Source organism: Branchiostoma floridae, chromosome 3 (genome assembly GCF_000003815.2).
Source record: "Branchiostoma floridae strain S238N-H82 chromosome 3, Bfl_VNyyK, whole genome shotgun sequence".
Lineage (NCBI taxonomy): Eukaryota > Metazoa > Chordata > Leptocardii > Amphioxiformes > Branchiostomatidae > Branchiostoma > Branchiostoma floridae.
In genome coordinates this window covers 26,110,142-26,130,753 of record NC_049981.1, presented here as the reverse complement: position 1 = coordinate 26,130,753, position 20,612 = coordinate 26,110,142, and the positions used below count along the sequence as shown (strand labels likewise).

The 20,612-nt window shown below is 41.3% G+C and overlaps 3 protein-coding genes across 10 annotated transcripts in view; 2 read left to right on the top strand and 1 right to left on the bottom strand.

Annotated features, from left to right (window-relative positions):
* Window positions 1-63: 63 nt before the first annotated feature.
* Window positions 64-16,848, top strand: LOC118411246 (UBX domain-containing protein 8-like). Of its 5 annotated transcripts, none has more exons than XM_035813400.1 (9): window positions 81-312; window positions 1,397-1,528; window positions 2,381-2,454; window positions 3,171-3,293; window positions 3,564-3,599; window positions 14,329-14,433; window positions 14,566-14,607; window positions 15,104-15,178; window positions 15,620-16,848. In XM_035813400.1, the coding sequence occupies exons 1-9, from the start codon at window positions 177-179 to the stop codon at window positions 15,794-15,796; spliced, it is 900 nt and encodes a 299-aa protein (XP_035669293.1). In that variant the 5' UTR covers window positions 81-176; the 3' UTR covers window positions 15,797-16,848. The 5 variants fall into 5 exon arrangements, with proteins under 5 accessions (XP_035669294.1, XP_035669293.1, XP_035669290.1 ...); XM_035813397.1 differs by having other exon boundaries at window positions 1,397-1,531; window positions 2,372-2,454; XM_035813396.1 differs by having other exon boundaries at window positions 1,397-1,537; window positions 2,372-2,454.
* On the bottom strand, window positions 4,703-13,545 carry LOC118411245. Of its 2 annotated transcripts, none has more exons than XM_035813394.1 (6): window positions 12,371-13,545; window positions 10,603-10,687; window positions 9,498-10,228; window positions 8,767-8,955; window positions 8,063-8,176; window positions 4,703-6,853 (listed from the first exon to the last, which is right to left on the bottom strand). In XM_035813394.1, exons 1-6 carry the CDS (start codon window positions 12,713-12,715, stop codon window positions 6,236-6,238), a joined length of 2,082 nt encoding a protein of 693 aa, XP_035669287.1. In that variant the 5' UTR covers window positions 12,716-13,545; the 3' UTR covers window positions 4,703-6,235. The 2 variants fall into 2 exon arrangements, with proteins under 2 accessions (XP_035669287.1, XP_035669288.1); XM_035813395.1 differs by lacking the exon at window positions 12,371-13,545 and adding an exon at window positions 11,809-12,153.
* Window positions 16,849-17,844: 996 nt separating the features above from the next.
* LOC118412151 (nicotinamide N-methyltransferase-like) overlaps window positions 17,845-20,612 on the top strand; it is a 20,521-nt gene continuing 17,753 nt past the window's right edge. The window contains exons 1-3 of one of the 3 annotated variants that reach the window (XM_035814855.1): window positions 17,845-18,142; window positions 18,910-19,022; window positions 19,808-19,905. In XM_035814855.1, coding sequence (XP_035670748.1) covers window positions 17,929-18,142; window positions 18,910-19,022; window positions 19,808-19,905 — 425 coding nt within the window. In that variant the 5' untranslated portion in view covers window positions 17,845-17,928. The remainder of the gene's footprint in view (window positions 18,143-18,909; window positions 19,023-19,807; window positions 19,906-20,612) is intronic. The other 2 variants (XM_035814857.1, XM_035814856.1) reach the window with 2 other exon arrangements.

The window sequence follows — 20,612 nt, the reverse complement described above, 5'->3', positions numbered from 1 at the left end:
AATTACCACTCGAATTTGACGCTATAAAGAAAATCTACGGTTTTCAGCTCCCTTTTTTCATTAGAAATGATGCAACTAGACCGTCGTTGTTGTGCTGCATTGATTGACATATAAATTTTCATTCAAACATATTGATTTTTCTGGACCCATGTGGTCGGTTGCTCTCCCAATAATATATGTTAGTCCTCCCTATGGATTCAGTGCGACAATCCAAAATGGCTACCGGAGGCTCTACTGGAATGGGGGATCAGCACTGGCTGGTGGTTGTCGGTGTTAGCGGCGCCCTGTGTGCCGTCGTGTACACGGATATAGGTGCGAAGATGCGTACTTAATCATAGAATATGCCGTTTGACCATTCCCTCCGCTTTAATGTAGGATATGATAGTGAAACTGCAGCCCCCCTCCCCTTGTGTTTTGTCGTCTGCCAGCTGTGAATGTAACTTGGACACGTCATGTTTACGGTTCTGGTTTTGCTTTTGGCATTTCAGCACCGAAGTTGAAGACTCTAAGTGTTATTCTCCTGAGACCTAGCTTAGCACGATAGCAATGTAGCATGAGAGTTTGGAAAACTCCACAATGAGTGTTTTTTTTTTTTTTTATGGAACAGGTATTCTTTATACGACTGTATTTGTAAACATTAGTGATTAATACAGGCTTGTCATTGACGTCATACTAATTGTAAATTGAATCCTCCGACGATCATGTTGGCGGGTAATCAAATCAAGCAATAGCATCGCCGTGTGGTTAACAGACGTACGCTGTAACCCAACATGGCGCAGATGACTTCAAATGAAAAGCCTGTATAGTGGGAGAGTCTGATCACCAACCGATTTATTATTATTATTTTATAGGGTCTAGAATTAACTGCAAAATCACAGATTATCTCCTGATGATAAATGATGGTACCTGATGATGACTAGGTGAAGTAGGCAACACCACCTGTGTAATCACCCTCCTGATGCTTGCAGTATTTCTTAATTCTTCTTCATCCAGCACAAATCCAACTGAAACAACCAGATCTAGATAGAGGGGCAAGTAGAACAGAAAGAAACAACATGCCGCCACCCAGAATCAAACCCAGGCCGGCAGATCACAAATCGAACATGCAAACCGTTCGGCCAAAAGGCTTAAGCCATTAAGTGTCTTCGGTTTAGCAGTCCTTGAACACCACTGTTACACAACCTTGCAATCCAATCTCAAGCAATATTCTACACTACAGTTATGTCTCTCTCTTCCAATCACATTAGACATCACTGCCTTAGTACATTTGAAGGTTCTAGAAATAAAAACACATTGCTATCAGTGGTAACATGCCTCCTCTTTGCAGCACCATTGTCTATACTGCCCCTTATGTTGTATGTACTCAAGACTGTATATCATGATATTCCCACTTCAGCTAACCTGGATATGCTGCAGACAGCAGCTCGTAGCCTCTTCCTTCTGGGGATTCTGACTGCTGCTGTCCATCTGTCTTGGAACATGATTGCTGCACTGTTCAAGAGAGACCCAGAGCCACATCCACATAGAGGTAGTAAGGGGAACTTTGTACTTTATTTTCTCTTGAAGTATACATGTGGGACATACAGTCAAAACTGCCCAAGAAGACCACTCAAGCCTCAAGGGACTGATATAAAATCTGGTCTATGTGGACAGGTGGTCTCTTGCACCATAGACAGGATTCTTGAAATGCTTCAGTGGCAAAATGTACCAAAAGGATGACCAAGAATTGGTCACAATGGTCAAATGGTCCTTATGTAGAGGTGGTCACTTGTACAGGTTTGACTGTAGCTTGATTTTATAAGTATGGTTGGTGTTTTGAATATTCAAAGTAGCTTTCTTTGGTTAAAGAATCTTCTACTTTCATTTTGTAAATCGGTGTCATCAGTTTACTGTTCAGGGCTCAAAATACCACCTACATATGCAGGTTTGTGCAGGTAAAATTGGAGCTGTGCAGGTATTTCTAGTGTCTACCTGCACCTAACCTGCACTACTGGGTTTTATACATAAATGCCATATGATGTAGGTGTATGTGGATTGTTATTAGCTGTATTGAATGTTACCACCTATAAAGTATAACAGAATAAAATAGCAATGGTTCCTTAACAATTTAAGTATGATCCATACTTCCTAAATTCAGAGTGGTGCATGTAAAATTTGTCTGGTGCAGGTAATTTTCAATGTCACCGGTGCAGGTAATTTTCAATGTCACCAGTGCAGGTATGCAGAAAAAAAGGATTTCGTGCCCTGCTGTTATATATAGTTATTTCATGGAAATGTGGAATCTAGGTTTAGTGGGCTTTTGTACAACACTTTCCTATGGTGATGTCACTTAGTTGCAGTTGAACTACTCAAAAGTTTATTACCATCATAGTTCATACAGAGGAAGATGAAACTCGCTTGCAACAAAGACTGCAGGAGGCCCGAGAGAGAGTACAGAAGGACCACGAGGTCAAGGTAATGATACTAGATGAAGACTTTTTTTTCTGTATTTAGTCAAACTACTAGTAGTTGGTTTTGACCGGCAGTTTCATGGAACAGATTTTAGTGTCTAGCCACTGCCTTGCGCCTGTAAAGACAATGTAATCCAACGAGTTAATATACCACTTTTACCAGCAATGCAGATTCAGAAGCTTGTGTGTTACACTGATTTTTTTAATACTGGCTATACAAGTACAAATACAGTCATTTTGAAAGTTCACAGAGGGGCAGTGTTGCAGCCAACTATCACTGTCTGTATTCCATTGGGATAGATCTACTGATTGGTGACTCACAAATTGATTATAAAAATTTCCATATTAGTACATAATTGCATAATGAAATAGATTGCTATTTATTAGTAATAGCCGAAATTGTCTTAACAACATTTATCTGATGACAGACAATTTAGAGTGTTTTTAGATGTTGGGTATTTCAATAAAAATCTTTATCTTAGTAGTCTACTTGTATACAAAATGTATATTTCAGGAGCCTTGATATGACATAGTACCCGGAATAGTATTACTATTGTACTGATAATATTCAAATGACAATACATATAAGATAACCTGAGTGTCATCAAATGGAAGAACATAATGGCTAGATAATAAGATACTAGGATCTTGATCCACTATGTAACTTTTTTAGAAGGAAGCAAAGCTTTTTATACAGTCATGTATTGATGTTTCCTGCAGGCTATTGACTATGCTGAAAGAATTCTTAAACCAAAGGAGGCAGCAGAACTGGAGAAGAAGGAGAAGGAACACTACAGGTTCATTGGTGGGCCAAAGTTCAAAGGGCAAGGCTGGGCACTGGGGGTAGGTTTTACTTTTCTAGAATCTTACTTCGTGCAGAATTTTTCATATCCTCTGCAAATAACTCTCCTAAGAGTAAGACATACATTGTATCAGCAACATGACAGAAACACTTTTTGTGCAAGCTTTCAAAAGCCATATGATTGTCTCTCATTAAATAAATTCACATATTACCCAAAATTGTACCATATGAAGATCTACAATTCAAACATGTTTTTAAATGTATGTATTGTATATCAGTTTATCAGTTAACAAAAGTATTGTCCTTTACAGTATGGAGATGGAGAAACTCATGCAGGAAGTAGTCAGGTAAGACTAAGAAACAACTAGGAAACACAATGAGAAGTCTTTCTTCTGGTGTCTTGCTCTTTTCTGAAACAAGAAGTCAGACTGAGAGAACATAAAATCAGAGCTGTTAACAAGGGTAAATAAGTGGCACACACAGTGCTAGGAATCTGCACTTCCTTCCCCATGGGTAGACTGACATTAAACCACATAAACATATCAGTAAATTAATTCAGGGAGAAGGCAAAAAGAAGCAGGAGGACTCAACAAGAAAACATAGTTTTTTTTTTCATTAGTGTCTTCTGGTCCCTTTCTAAAACAAGCACACACAGGGCATAAGATGTGTGTCAACAGGGATCATCCACATGTCAGTGTGCCAAATTACGACAAAAATGACACTAGGTAGTATCTAGCACCATTATGTAATAACTTGCCAGTTCCCTTTCCTTTTTGTCTTTACAGTAAATCCAGTGCTACTAGTCTTTATTCAAATAGGTTTTTGAAAGCAGACTAAACTTTTTGTGGTCCTCCAGGGAAGACAACTTGAAGTAAAACAAACACCAATCTTCAGATTTGATCATCTTGTTGGATTGGCCACCTGTAGTTACAGAAATACTGTATGCAAGGTGAATTCACCAAAGCTCTTTTGTTGTCATTACACATTATAACCTTCCTCTTATTCAATCATACACTACATGTACACTGTCCAAGGAAGACAGTAGTAACTGGTACAGTGTAGGTCATCCTTTGTAACAAGGACATTATACAAAAACCTTTTTATATGTTAAACGTCCTTGCTGATAAGCATCTGGGTGTGGGAATCTGTGACAGTAGTGACATGTGACAAGTCAGGTCCCGAGGGCCAATGGTGTAAACAGACAATTAAAAAAATTGTTGATTAATGATGATGAGGGCAGAAACAGTGCCTTCTTTGTTTGTGTTTCCAGTTGAGGCTAGCTCTTTTAGCACCAAATCAGTACAGAACAGGCAAGAAAATCAGTTGCAATTGCTTGCCTATTTCTTCTTACATGAAAGAAGGACATTATCTAAATATTAGGACACAATCTAAACAATGACATTATCTAACTCTATAGCCCTTGCCCCAAAGAAGCATCAGACTTTCTATTCTGTTTCTTTGACATCTTTTTATTTTAGAGGCACATTTTCTTAATAAATGGAATTGCACAAGCTGACAAATGTTATCAAACACGTCTGTGTCGAAGGGACCTTATTATATTGAACATTAACACAATGATGTACATAATCATAACGTCTAACTTTAACTTTTACTCATACCAGAACATAGCATTTTCATAGTTGACACCTGGTCAATTCATCTGGTGAGTTTTGAAGTCTAGCAAGTTTAAATATACATATTGCAATAACTTGTGTAAAGTGAAAGACTTGCAATGAGTGCAACTCTACCTACTGTATTACATGTACCAACACTTGTGATGGCTTACATGCCCTCTATACTCTACATATTATACTTAATATACAGAACATAATCAATCTAAACAAGCATATACATATATATACTACACAATAGTCAAGATTCGTTCTCATCATTAACTTGGATAAGGAATGTGCTTTTGTATTCATAATTGGGCCCATGTTGGCAAAAAAAATAGTTATTAATGACAGATCTTTTAATAAAAGCACATAATTTAGAGTGATGTACAATGTAGAGCATAATTTTCACAGAAGCATTTTTAGATTTAGAACAGTTTTGTATCAGTTTAACACTTCTATAGTTGTACTGCAACAAGATATGTCTTAGGAATCCATTTCCATTTGGAGGACCACTACAAAATATGTTATGTACTTGATTTTTCCAGATTTATTTGTGGAGTTGACCAGTGACTTTTCTGTTGTCAATGACAACCACTGTCTAATGTACCACAGGTAAAAAGGCTTGCTTCAGATACACACATACATTAATTGTTTGAGTACAGACCAAATGCTTAAGGGCCATATTTTAAAAAAAATGCAGAAGTACCCTTTGGGTACCATTCAACCAGAGGTTACAGAGTTTTTACATCCAGGCCCCTATTTTTATGTCAAGCACAGCCCTGGTGTACTGGCTGTCACTAATCAGCCATCACCAATCAGATACCCCCCCTCCTATTGTTGGAGGAGAAGTTACCAGCCAATAACATTGCCTCTTGACTAGGCAGTGACACACAATGGCTACTTATGGATGACAAGTGCTAGCACAGCAAAAATGACAGAGATACCATGCTGGTATAACACTGCCATTGATTGACAGATAAAAGTAGAAGTCTTGGCAAGGGAAGATGTGTTTTACATGAGAGCTTGTACAGTTATGCTCTACCTCCGAAAACTTAGCATCCCGTAAATGATTTGCAATTTCTTCTATTCATACACCTATATCAAACCATTTGTCTGATTCAAATCAAGAGTATTTCTGCCACCAACTTTGCACAACTGTTTTATAGTTATTTATAATAATTGAAACAAATATTTCAAGTTTCAAACAATGAATTAAATAAATATCAGATTAACACAACATGTACACGTATGTAATAATGCATCTGTCCTAACATATACCATACCAACTTTACAGTGCACATTATCATGATGATAGAATATTGCAAAGTTCAAATTCAAAATGAACTGAATTAAAAGCTGAAAGAAAGTCATGTCACAAGTAATGCACTTAGGGTAGGAGAGTCATCACTGGCAGCAGTGTTATCAGCCACGTTATGATGATGAACAAGGGACGTATCAAAAGAGGACAAAAATGCACAGACAACATGTAACGTCTCTTCCATGTCGTCCAGCATCTGAGGAAGCCCACCATCAAATATGTGGTACACCTTGGTCTTCATGGCTTGCACGCTGTGCAGAGACGGCGTCTCCGTACCATACAGGCCCTGCAATTGCTCCTTGAGGAAGGGGAGCCAGTGTCTGAAGATTCTCGAGCAAGTCCCTGCACTGATGTTAAACCTGTGAGAAATGTCTTGTGTGAGAAGACCTGCCTTCAGACGGACACACACCATGAAGAGTTCTTCATCAAACGACAGGCTTCTGCTACGACAGGGCCTGGGTGGAGAGTGCTTGTTGTCTGCCTGCCGGTAGATACTGCTGGAATGAGGGCGCAGGTGGTCAGCAAGGGCCTTGAAGATGTTGTAGTTCTGGAATCCGGTGTAGAAGTTAAAGAGGCTGTCATCATCCTTGATGAGGTCGAGACAGAAGGCAGCAGTTTTCAGCTTTTTGATGATCTCGTTCTTCTCTCGTACTTCTGCTTGCCAAGCCTGGAGGATTACACACAAAATCATTTATTCATCCCCAAACGTATCATTAAGTCTTGTGACAGCATGAAACAAGAAATGACAGAAAGGTAACTGATTCCACTAATTGTGGATCAAAATAAAGTCAAGTCAACTGGGAAATGACAAAACTACTGTTTTGTGAAAGATAAACATACTAGTAGAGTGGCATTACTAGTATATTATACCTGCCACATGATCATTGCAACAACCAACAGGATGATTGGTTGACATATATATGTGGTGGGCCTAGCATTTAGTACTGTGTATATAGGTACCTGTACCATACCTGTAAAATTGTTTAGGTACAGGTCCGGGCCTAAATATCCGTGAACCTGTTCCTGTACCTAAACAAACTTAAGCACTAGAGGACACCACTTTTTAAGACTACAGTTACCGGGGTAAGTAAATCCCTAATTGATGACAATTATGATAATCTTGCAGTAAGTCTTGAGGTAAACTTAAGAAATTGTTTATAGATTCAAATATGTACTTCCCCACAAAATATGACAATTTTTTGCTAAAGAAAGACATTTAGCTACATGTTAACTTACATGTACATGAAGTATACTTGATCAAATATGTTTAGGAACAGTTGCAGGTATGGACTTAAACCCCTGTACCTGTATCTGTACCAGAAATTGTTTAGGTATACAGCTCTACTGGCATGACAGGATAAGGACTAGCAAACCTGTTGTTCAGGCACACCGCTCTACCGGCATGACAGGATAAGTAACAGCAAACCCTGTTGTTCAGGCACACCGCTCTACTGGCATGACAGGATAAGGACTAGCAAACCTGTTTGATCTGCTGACAGGATAAGGAACAGCAAACCTGTTTGATCTGCTGACAGGATAAGGAACAGCAAACCTGTTTGATCTGCTGACAGGATAAGGAACAGCAAACCTGTTTGATCTGCTGACAGGATAAGGAACAGCAAACCTGTTTGATCTGCTGACAGGATAAGGACTAGCAAAACTGTTTGATCTGCTGACAGGATAAGGAACAGCAAACCTGTTTTATCTGCTGACAGGATAAGGAACAGCAAACCTGTTTGATCTGCTGACAGGATAAGGACTAGCAAACCTGTTTGATCTGCTGACAGGATAAGGAACAGCAAACCTGTTTGATCTGCTGACAGGATAAGGAACAGCAAACCTGTTTGATCTGCTGACAGGAAAAAGAACAGCAAACCTGTTTGATCTGCTGAAGCTCCTCCTTCAGCTGCTGCAGCTCCAGCAGGTGCACGTCTCGCTGCTGACCAACCAGCTTCTTAAGACGCTTGTTCTCTTCTCGGAAATCCTGCATCTGGAGGACAACAAATGGAGTATCCTAAAATTGTTACACGATGTACATGTAGCACTGATCCTGAATGCTGGTATTTTTTTTATTAGACCTGAAGGGTGGAAAGCAGTAAGGACAAAGGAGAAAGGCTGCCATTTGTGATTGACCTGCCAACAAATACCTTGACTAGTATGATAAAGAGGTGTGTTCAATTTCTAACCCAAAAAGCTCCTCTAAGAACTTTTTAGTGATAGAAGCCTGGTTTCTGATAGATACCAGCTACTTACATTGAAAAATCAGATGATACACACAAAATGGTAACAATGATTGGCTCCTAATTTTTAATGAAAAATTTGCCATGATTTCCGCGTCTACACTTTCTTTCAACCAGTTTAGGGCATAAACCTGTGATCCGATAAACATCAAATAAACATGGTTTAAACGGAGGGAAATTTAACTTCACAAAATTTATCCCTCAAAATACTATAAATAGTGTCTCAGAGATTCTGAATTCAAAAATTTGCACTCCATGCAAGGCTTGTGGGAGGCACAGCTGGCCTTCTGTAGCTGACCCCTTTGTCATGAAAACTTCTAGTGAGAACCCTGCAGCTTACCTGTTTGACCTGCATGACCTCCTCCTGTAAGTATTTGTTCTCCTCGTGAAGCTGCAGGAGCTCAGACAGGTGCACATCCCGCTGCTCGCTCACCAGCCGTCTCAGCCGCTTGTTTGCCTCTCCAACGCCATCCTCCTCCTCCTGCACACCCGGGGACATCACAGTGTCTCCTACCTCCTGCCACACTTCCTAACATAGAAAAGGAACTTGTTAGGCAGAGGAAAGAATTTTGTGGCCCTGAAAAATCAGAGTCAGTAGGTAGGCATTCTCTCTTTTTTTTTTTAGATTTTGGCCAAAGTGATCTAACAAATACAGTTTATTTGACAAGGTAAAACTGAAATGTATCAGGCCATTGGTATTTTCAACATCATATTGGAATCATACAGATATACACGCAAGGACAAGATATTTTCTATTTCAGCAGGACTGAGAACATGTTGAAAAATTATACATTTTCATCATAGATGTCAGATCAAAATTTTATGACCCTTGCATTACTACAGTATGGATCTTTTACTCATACTCAAACACATTCATGTCTAGATGACCAGTCCTCCAGCTCTGTCTTACTACTTTCTACATATTGAAATAAAACAAAACAGGATATGTCTTCTACTTTACCAGTAGCCATGGTGACAGTCATTTATTTGGGAGGGAAGAAGAGGAAAAAACAATGATTCCCTTCCATGTACTGTAGGTAAGTATAACAAAGTCAAAGTTATCACACTGACCTCCGTATCAAATTCTGATGGGTCGTACTTCTGCGGCACTTTCCTTTTCCGGGAGGACATTCTTGTTTGCTGCGGGCTTAGTTCTGATTGTTCTGCAGCAGTGGGCATCACCACAAACACAGGGTCATTCCTGCTGCCTTTGTTCACAAGCATCAAGCCTGTAACTCCTTCCCCACTGCCTTTCTCCACCATCTTGTGGTCACTGTGGTTGGCCACGGTAGCAGTATGCTCGTCAAGCATTATGTTTGCAGTCTGTTGACCATCATGTTCATACGGATCTTCTTGTCCACTCTTGCCACCATGTATTCTGGCTGCCCGGTGTGAGTTGAGCTCAGATTGTGTGTGGCTGGTGCCACCATAGTCCACCATTTCTTCATCGGTCCTTAAGCTCTCTACATTGGAGATCTTAAGATGACTGGAGTCTCTACTACAACTGACCAATGAAAAATCATCCCCAAAAGCTGCCGGGCTGGTTGCTGCATCGAGACCATTTGATGCCGTAATGTCAAGCAGAGAGCCGTTGTCTTCAACAGCATCTTGCGGAAAACTTGAAAAGTCTGTGACCAAGCCAACAGGGGAATGCATGGATGGTTCGTATCGTGGAGAGGCACTGTCACTGAAAGAACTGCTGCATCCAGGTCGACTCAAAGGCACCATAGTTGGCAGGGACTCAGCAAAGAAGGGTTCCTCTTTCTTTACCATTGCCCACTTATCAGTACCTAGACCTGTTTCTGAAGAACAACATTGACAAGTTTACTTTCAATTCATCTTGTATCAAAACAAATTTTCAGGGTGTGAGAAAGATAACTATTTCGATTTGAGTATTTCGGAGTTTTTGTGAGTGCAGCACTAGGGATAATTGTACATAAGTGTAACATCAGGATCAGGTGGCGGTACAAAGGTTTTGGTACAGAACATCTTTTTCTAGTGCTAGATTTTCATCTTTGTGGTGAGAATAACACAGTTTAGTAACAAAATGGGTCAAAATTCATACACCTACGAGTAAGTCTACCCAGGTACAGCACCAGTACATAGATTAGATCATTACATGGTACTTTGGACCCATACATAACTGACACACCAATGATGACTCCATTATACTTACCATCCTCCCAGTGAGGAAGTGGCTGCTCATATGTTTCCTGTTTCCCTTGTGGAGTCCATTCAGGATCTTCACTCCTGATTTTCTTCTGAAGAATACAAATGGGAAGATAAAGGTAGAATTGAAAACATAACTTATTCAAGGTTGTTGACTTATTGTTTTGCTCAAAGTATGGCTATAAATAGACATTCAAGATTATTTTTTTATTAATTCAAGGAATTGCTTCAAGGTCCTTTTGTTGATTGAACAGGGGTAGAGCTGTGTAAGTTGGTAGTGCACTGATACAGTACTGGTACAATCAATAAGGTAAAGGCCCAATACTGGAAGCCAGCTGGTGTACCAGCACTGTACTGATACTAATAATGGCTGGTCAGGTTCACTTAGTGATCACCATTTTGACAAACTTGCCACAAAATTACAGTGGCAGTGCACTGAAGTCACATCTATACTCTTCTGTAGCCTGATTTAATGATTAATCACATTTCTTTTGGCCCGTCCTACATAACTACATTGCTGTGGGGAGGGGCCAATTAGCCTTGGACAGCGAAGTTCGAGTTACACAGACTATACTTAGCCTGGGTACCATCCTATTTCTACCGGGGTTCCCTACACTCACTTCCCTAAAAGGGTATTTTTTAGGGGTAGCGAGTGTAAGGAGCCCCGGTAGAATACGGATGATACTCAGGCTAGACTATACTCTCCTGCAGCAGAGAATAACACCATTATAGTGCCATGTAATACGTTTGTGTCTAGATCTAGCACAATTAAACATTATGAATGGATTTGTGAATGGATCTGTGCTGTCAACAGGGCCAGTCCTTCAGTCCTGGGACAGAATTTCTCTTGTTACCTTCCCTCCAAAAATTTTGCACTTCATGACATGAAATTGATGCAAAGCCAATTTTACATATGCTTTAAATCACGAAAAAATTAACATGGGCTCCCAAACATAAGTGGGGCATACAGAATACTATACCAGAGCTGGACAGTCCTGATATTTGGTCACTGCAAGAAATTTTAACCAAGACAATGTGTCAAAGTTCTGGTAAACTCCTATTCACGGCTATTGACGATAGTAGCAGGTGGGGAAATGAGCAGTATTGAAGCCATGTAATACCACAGAAATTCTTTGTAGTTAATTGTACTATTTTTATTGAATTGCACTTATCCAAAGAAGATTTCGTCCAAGATGAGACCATGATATCATACTTTTTGGACTTCTCTAGACTTGATATACACAAAAGACCAGCTGATGAGTGTGATGGGATCTTGAATGCTTACTACCAGCATAACGTCATCACCTAGATAGACCGCATGCAAGTGCACTCAATGATAACCAAGTTTCAGCATGCGGCATAGGAGTGTCAGTACGTAACACATATTCCGATCAGACTGTGTATTTATATGTTGTGTGCAAACTGGAAAGCTTGTGATTACGTTATGGATTTCTAGTCTTAGCATATTTATCAGCGAAGTGTAAATCCTTGTACGTTTTGATGCGGACATTTGCAAGTAAATAAATTTACCCCCTATTATTTTTCACATACTGAACTAGTAGCCATTTGAGCCAAGAGCAGGGAATGTGTCTGGCTCTTTCTCATTCACAGTAATTTAGCCACTTTATGTGTCTGCATGAACTTGACATTGACTACTTTACTCCTCGAGCAGGGGTTACAGGCGTTTTTGCGCGATGGAAAAATTCGCAAGACGATATGGCCCCCCTGGCCGCCCACCTCCCCCCTGAACAAAAGAAAAGGGGCCCCTCACTCACCGGGCGACCGCGACCTCTCTTGGCACTTATACCGGAAAGACAAACGCCTGCTTTGTTTTTCCGAGCCGATCCTATAGGAGTGGCAACATTGACACCGAAAAGAGTCGGGACGTAGTTAGGATCGTCCGGCTTGTTGCTCTTTCTCCCCCCGACGAAGTGTGCGGCGCAAATTCTCGTCGAGTTCTTCGGGGTCCAGTCGGGCTGTCCACGGGCGACCGCGACGTTTTCCATCCATAGCTTCTTTCGCGAGGGGGGGTTGTCGGGGAAGCGGTACAGCGTTACGGCCGTCGCCTGGGCACGCTTATTCCTACACCCCAGGACACAGCAGTAGTCACTGCGCCCCATCTTTTTGTTTTTCCGGAATTTTCAGTAAAAAGACAGAAAATGATAGCACCTTCCCAGCACAGCCTCGTTTTGGAGGGGGTGTTCGCGCAGGGGGTTGTGGGTATTGAAAAGGGGTCATACCCCCTGGCGGGGGGTACCTTTCTGCGGGAAAATTTGATTGACATTTACTCCGAAGTTTCCAATTATGACAATTACCAAGGCATATGTTTTCACTGCCTTGCGCTTCCTAGGGGGTTATTTTCTCATTTCTTTATTACAAAAAGGCCTGTTACGGGCGAAAATCAATGTGGATTTAAAGGGGAATCCCGAATTTGAATGGAATCAAACAACATTCAGAACCATGATTTAGGGGTTAAGTATTACTGTTAGCGCCTTTTTTTTCTTGTCCTTGAATATATATGATCATATGTGAAAGAGACCTTGAGGTCGGAAAGATGCAAATGTCCTACATTTATAAGCCTCGCGGCTTAGAACGGAGGGAGGGTACTGTGGCTACTGTCTTCAAACTTGAGTATGCTTGATATAACAAACTGCGAAAACGTCACGAAATTCTCTCACATGTCTGCTTGTGATGTTATCATGTTCCCGTACGTCTGACGTTGAATTTTTAACTGTTCGCGGTGCTTTTTTTCCGCGGTCAGTCGCAAACCTGTCAACTGCGGCTTACAGGGAATCTAAATCTGCTCGAGAAAAAACGATAAATGAATTTATAGAGGTGATGAGACATGGTGCTCGTGGACCAGACTCGGTGTATTGTCATTTTCACAGCCGCCATACCAGACATTCCATGTCTCTCTTTTCTAAAAACGCTGCTGTTCCATTCAAAGTACAGTCACAGTGTACTAGTACTAGTAATTGCCTTATCAGCGATTTGTTGTTGTATAGTGCCCCTGTACAGTGTAGGTTCTTGCGTTTTGATTTGAATATTGACAATGTGATTTGAATTCGATTATCTACTACATGTATACATGTACTGGGCGATCAGATCGTCCTTCACGTCGCATCGTTTGGATCCGGGAGGGGAGGGGGGCGGTGTGTAGCCTGAGTATTATCCTATTATTAGACAGAGTATGTGGGGATCCCGGTAAACTAACTACGATGATACTCAGACTTGGTAGGTGGTGCCACAGGCATAGACTCATGCCTTCTCTCAAACAACGCAATGATGATATAATCGTTTATGATACATGACGGAAGGCTAATTGCAAATACATGTATTATGGTAATGGTACAATAGGATCAACAGGTGTTGCCTATACTTATATCGTAATATCAAAAGTGAAATTTTAAGGTCAAGAGCTACTTTTGTTGGGCTTAACTTCTTCGTTTGAGTGGTTAAAGGCAGTGACCTTACCACTATCAATTGATTAATTGAAAAAAATGTCCCATTGTACTAATGTCCAATTCCAAGCAGATATTGCGAAAGAAAAATATTACGTTTTCTTAAAGCTGCCCTTTTCTGTGGAAAGGGGGTGTCGGCATGACACAGTCAAACCAAGGATGTTAAAATCTTCTTGCTAAAACCAGTATTACATAATCTTACTGGGAAAACGATTTGCCTCTCTCAACATCTGCTTAGGCCACAAGATGACTGTATTCATTATGTTAATTAGGTGTACGGTGGCGCCAGAGATGCAGCAATTGCACGGAAACTACCAGAGAGTGCTGTCCCCAAACTTGCCCCACAAGCTGCCGATGTCAAACGGCGAACAAAAAGGGTAAGTGCCAGTTAAATAACGTTTGCGTTCCCATTGACAGTGATTTCCTGGGTTGTCGATTGGTTCGTCCTGATTTTACCTATACTGCTATAGCGATCGTTTTAGAGTGAAAATCTGCTTTATCGTTTGTAGGTGATTACGTTGCCACAGGAGCCAGCTCCTGGCGAACCTGAGGTATGTTTGCGGCTTGCAATGTTTCTTTCTTTCGTTTCTTTTGGAGCGCATGGGGTGTTTTCTTTGAGCGTCTTGGGCGTACAGTATTTTCTTGAGGGGTGCCTGGTGGACAATACAACACTAACTCGCGCTAATGAGCTGAAGACTAGCCCATACCGAACTCCACTGGTCGCTGGAAAAATAGTAGAAGTTGATCAAAGAGACAGATAACATGCAGTTTTCCAGCGACCCATGGAGCTTATTGGCTTGCTAAGGATTACTAACTGAGAATGGTGCGCCGGTGGGGCTTTGGTTCCTTTTGACAACAGAAATTAGAAGCCTACCGTGTACTGATACCACAATACCCTATGCAGACTACAGTGAAATGCACACGAGCTGTTGAATAAAGCGGTGTGCTTTCGATGGTGAAATTGGCATTGATTCTCTCATTCACATTAGTGCGTCCGTTTTTTTTAATAAGTTCTGAAGTTGTGATTTTCTCGAATATCTTATCCAGACCGTGACCGTAGGACTAAAATGCCCAAATGGAAAAGTCCACCGAAGAAGATTTCACACTGCTACTGCCGTACATGTGCGTATCCATCCTTGTTTTCTGTCGATAGATCATCCGTCTACGCGTGATAACTATTAGTGTCTTTTGCGCACATTGTGTAACCAAATATTTCCAGTAACGTAGAATTATATCGATATCGATGATGTGGATCAGTTTGGGCCTACAAAGTCTACACGAACCAACTGGCTTTGTGTAAAACTTGATTTTATAATTGGAACACGGTGCAGAATGTAAAATATCCAAGTATGTAAAGATAATATAACGTACAAAACGTTAAAAAATTACTGTTTATCAATGAAAAAAATCGTTGAGCGATCTGTCCAAGGTTTAGCTGATCAGGGTCGCACAGCCATCACAGTCTCTAGTGTGTAGTTGTGGAAAAGGTATGTCAATCTCAATTACCTGTCTTGTTAGGTCTAAAGTGCTTCATTTCTTTTCAACCCTTCCACGTTCCACCAGATCCTTTACGACTGGATGCAGACCCTCGGCTACCACCCGACTGTCTACGGCATCAGCAGCACCTTCCCCCGGCGCAGCTTCGACCCCCACCGGGACCGGACACTCGCGCAGGTCGGCGTCACAACCGACATGGTCGTCATGGTGGACGAAAGGGACTCTGAGGAAGAGGGCGACTGACAACACGCTGTCCATGTACAATGATGATAGTCAAAGGAAAACAGTTAACTGGCGATAGTTTATATAATGAATTCGCTGCATATATGTTACAAAAGTCGGTACTAATGGGCAACGGAGAAAAGGGTCTGCCTGTTTTATGGAAGCGTATGTTACTTCATGTCAGCTTTAGAACATCATAGTCTACAAAATACCGTGCTAGAATCGACAGATGATTTGACGTTGAATAACATAAATCGTGAATATACACATGTACCCCATTATGTCGACCGTTCATATCACGAGTATGATTTCAGTGTTTACAAAGTGTTGCCACATGGACATCATTGCGTTGGCAATCTTGAAGTCGTTTTTCTCGGGAAATGAATATAATGGAAAGCTTAATCAGAGTTGATTTCCTTCCGCCATGTGTGTACAAGACTGAAGTCACAAGTATATCATATCAAGTGGCCATGCAGATATCTATATAAATCACAAATAAGATGCAGGTATGTGAATACTCCACACACACGCTAGCACAGAGAAGTAAATAGTAATACGCGAATTCAATAAATACGTAAAATAGATTAATGGATATAGATATGGCCGTAGTATAGTTTCTACCAGACTCCGGGTCGCTGGGAAATCGTAGAAATGGAATAAATAGATATTCCCTAGCCGGCTATACTTCTCTGGCCGGCGTACTGCTCTATTTGTTCCATTTCTACGGTTTTCGAGCGACCCGGAGTCTCTGTAGAGACTAGCCGCAGTAGGTGCTACCTCTCCTGTTCTCCTAGTAGAAGTTTTAGTCGGAAGGTAAGTGGTGGACGAGCTTTTTTACGTCTGCCCACATAAAAAATCCCGGTCACTACTTTCCCCCGAATAATATCCATTCTCAGAGTCCTTACTAATTACAGTGATGTATGTCAGGTTTGACATTCTTCTTGTTCCATGCAGGACCTTTGTACTTTGATTTATTGTTACGGTCTTGTATGGTAATTCAATGTATCTCATATCTATATTAGCATGAAAGCTCTTATGTGCTATATCTATATTAAATGCAGTATTCAAATCAGGACCTGTTTCAGCGATTTTGTGTATAGTCCAATCTATTTCAAATTCATGTGTAATCCTACGAATATTTTTGCATCTTGAAACACCTGACTTCCTTTGTCCAGCATCGCTAAAGCCAGGGATACGTATACATTTTCGACATTTCTATAATGTTTATTTCCCTTCATGTGGTGTTGCATAGAATCAATATATTTAATAGTAATAGATAGAGAGAAGTCACCAAGGTGGAATTATAAGAGAACCTAGCCAACGTTGAAAAACTGCCCCCCCCCCCCCACCCCCCGAACAAAAAACAACCCCCTTCGGAGACTTGCTTGGGAAGGCTAACATTTTTCCCCAGTTTTTTTAGGATATGTTGGGGGCTCGTTTTTAATACATGATTTGAGCCCCAAAGATAGTTCTGAAAATGTCGACCGTGTCCTACCAGTTTGTTTTGAACATGTGCCAGCAAGGCTTTATAGGTGCTTATAGCTTAGTCACGTCCGTCAGTTGCATTACCAATGATTTGTGCATTTGCAAGCTGTGTGCTCACAGCAAAGGGGCTGCGTGCTCGGCGAAGGAGCGATAAGACTGAACATAGCGGTTAGTGAAGAGGCCTCACATATATATTTTACACTGAAGTTGTCTTTCTACTCCACTGAAGCAGAACATACACATTTTGGCGTCATCGCGAGTTGAGACGTCTGGAAAACCAACAATATCCGCCATTCTTCCCATTTACAAGGACTAGGTGGGGCTGTAGTATCCCTTTGCTCGCTCGATCGCCGAGCACGCAGCCCATTAGCTGTGAGCACACAGCTCCTTCTCCGATCACACAGCCCCTTTGCTGTGAGCACACAGCTCTTTCGCGGCTGTGAGCACACAATTACTTCGCCGAGCACACAGCCCCTTCGATGTTAGCACACAGCTCCTTTGCCGAGCACTCAGCCCCTTCGCTGTGAGCACACAGCTCCTCCGCTAAAACACGTTTTGTCCCAATAGTCCTTCGTACATATGGATCCAAACAAATTGCTCACGACTTGGCACATAGACATCACCACACAGTTGCACGTACGACGGGTTGTGCCCTTAGCTTTAGCTTCATGATCAGTACATTTGTATCATGTTACGCGATGTCTGGTTCAAGTTGTCTACGTTGGAAAATGGCAGCGCCGATACAAAGGGGCACGGACCATCACAAAACGTTTGGGGCAAAGGCGTATTTGGCATTATATTATGCCACACCAGAAGGTACCGACGAAGAAGGAGAGTTACTCACGCCGTATCTAAAAGAATTCCACGAGATTTTCAACTCGGGTGAGACATGATTTTTCCCGGTTCTGAGGATATACATGTACCACGTCGTTGTCAGAGTTCGTGCGCATGCTTGTATATAGTCTGAAAATGTTGGCCATGTCCTACCACTTTGTTTTTGAACATGTAGCCAGCCAACCTACATGGTTTCTAGTCTCTACCAGACTCCGGATCGCTGGAAAAATCGTAGAAATTGAACAAATAGAGGAGTAAGCCGGCCAGAGGAATATAACCGGCCAGGGAAGAGAGTTGCATTTGGGTACATCCGGTCAGTGAAGCGAAGCCTCCCACTTATATTTATCTCGATAAAAATTGGAGATTTGGTTTTGGGTGTGTTTGTCTGTGTACATGTGTGTGGCTGTTTGTTTGTTTGTGTTTCCGGATATTTGTGGTCAGCATAACTTAAGAATCTCTGAATGGATTACGATGATATTTGGTAGGTGTTAGAAAAACACACCCTGGTATGTGACTTTGGTACTGCAGCATAAGTTCCGTTTTTATATCTTTTGACCTGTATGTGCTATGGAATTTATTTTTGTTGGCAAATAGCTTGTGACGTAAGGAATACGTGGTGTATATTTGTGTCCCCTAGCAGGTTGCTCTGGAACTGCATGGGCGTTTTTCTCAAAATCTTCTAAGAAGGATAACTGAACGAGGGAAGTTTAAGGATAAGGTAATGTTGGGAACAATACTTTTACTTTCGAAAGTGAATGCTAAATCTTTCTCCAACTGAACCTTTATCACTATTTCATTCCCAATCGGCTGTGTAGGTCGGCTGAAACCGGGAAGTCGCCTGCTCGATGTCGGGAGCGGTCCGACTATTCATCAGCTGATCAGCGCCAGCAGGTTCTGTACAGAGATCGTCTGCGCTGAGTACACTGAGGTACGCTCAGGGGAGCGTCGGCTGTGTCCTACGTTGTCCACATGCAGATTCTTTTCTAAAACTCCTTCCTGCAATCTGTTTGTTTAATGGTCAAATCGGTGAAGCACTAAAAGATTAACAAAATATATACCCCGGCCATTGTCACTAGTTCAGTCACTCGGGCTGCGTCCGCTGAGCGACCAAATATTTCTCAGATCGCTCAACGACTTTGATAGATAAAGAACGATTTTTTACGATTTCTGTGTTTTGTCGTCTTTTCTTTTGTAGCCTATCTTACTTTTGTATCTGGTGTCATATTCCAATTATGAAATCACAAATCCAAGCTTTGGTCTCAGTACGTTTGCTGGGCTTCGATTGGGGATCGCCATACGTGTCTAGCGACCTCGTCTGGTAGGAAGGGGGCCTTAACTATTAAAGTATTATCTACCACCATCGATGCTCTATGATGCCGTACATGAAGTAGCTTTACAATAGCTCCCGGATTAAAACACATACTTTTTCACTATGATACTTCCTGTTCCTCAGGGAATGAAAGCGTATTAAAGTCTTTCACTTCCTAAAGTATGTGTATAGTTTTTTTTTTTTTTTTTTACAATAGCAAAACTTATTTTGTATTCGTCGTCGTGGATTGGCGCCACAATGCTGGAAATAACGTCATGCATGCGCCATCTTGTTAAGAAATACTCATATCCGTGACAGCCAATCGCAAAGAGGTATGAATGATTTTGTTGCTAATCTCTCCTAGCATGGTCACAATAGTGCTAGAGTTTGTCCTTTAATTCCAGAATAACCGAGCCGAGATTGAAAAATGGGTGAAGAAGGACCCGGATATGCACGACTGGACCCCCTTTTTCAAGTTTGTAGCTGATCTGGAGGGAGATAGGTATGCTATTTGAGTGTTTGCTGTCTTGTTGGGAACAGGTCAAACAAGGACGTTATGTTCGCTCAAGGTCAAACGAGTACTTAGTACGAGTATACAGTAGAAGTCGTTTAATTGCACACTACATTTGCCAGCGTGTTTTGTGCAATTATCCGGTTGGTGCAACAATGCGAAGTTATCCAGCTGGACCGCACCGGTTTGGGATTTTGGATTTCGGCAGCGTATGCGGACAGAAGTGTGCGGACAATTGTAAACGATAAAACTATGTTTGCTATGCGCTATATTATTTTGATAACCAAAACTCACAGAATCTTGGCACTTAACTCTGCTGAAAGAACCTCCTTATGACGACGTTGGCATACGAGTCATTGATTCATCTTGTATTTGTCAAAACAGATGTCAGACTACACCCAATCTGTTAGCATATTTAAAAGCATGCTATACGCATGATCTTATCAAGGATGTTATTCACGCGCGTGGCAAAAACATGCATATAAACTATCTCCTTCTTTATTAAAATCCTTGCTTTAACGTATGCTAAAACATTGGATTCCGCGCAATGTGTTCATAGCCTGGTGACCAGCTTAATAGCCGGTTAAGAGTTGTTGTAGCACCCGAAAAGAAACATCCCGTAAAAATTTCCCCGCTTGCGCTAAAGGCCCCCTCTCACTTGACGTGCGCATGTGCCGTCAGTGCTGACTATACTGGCG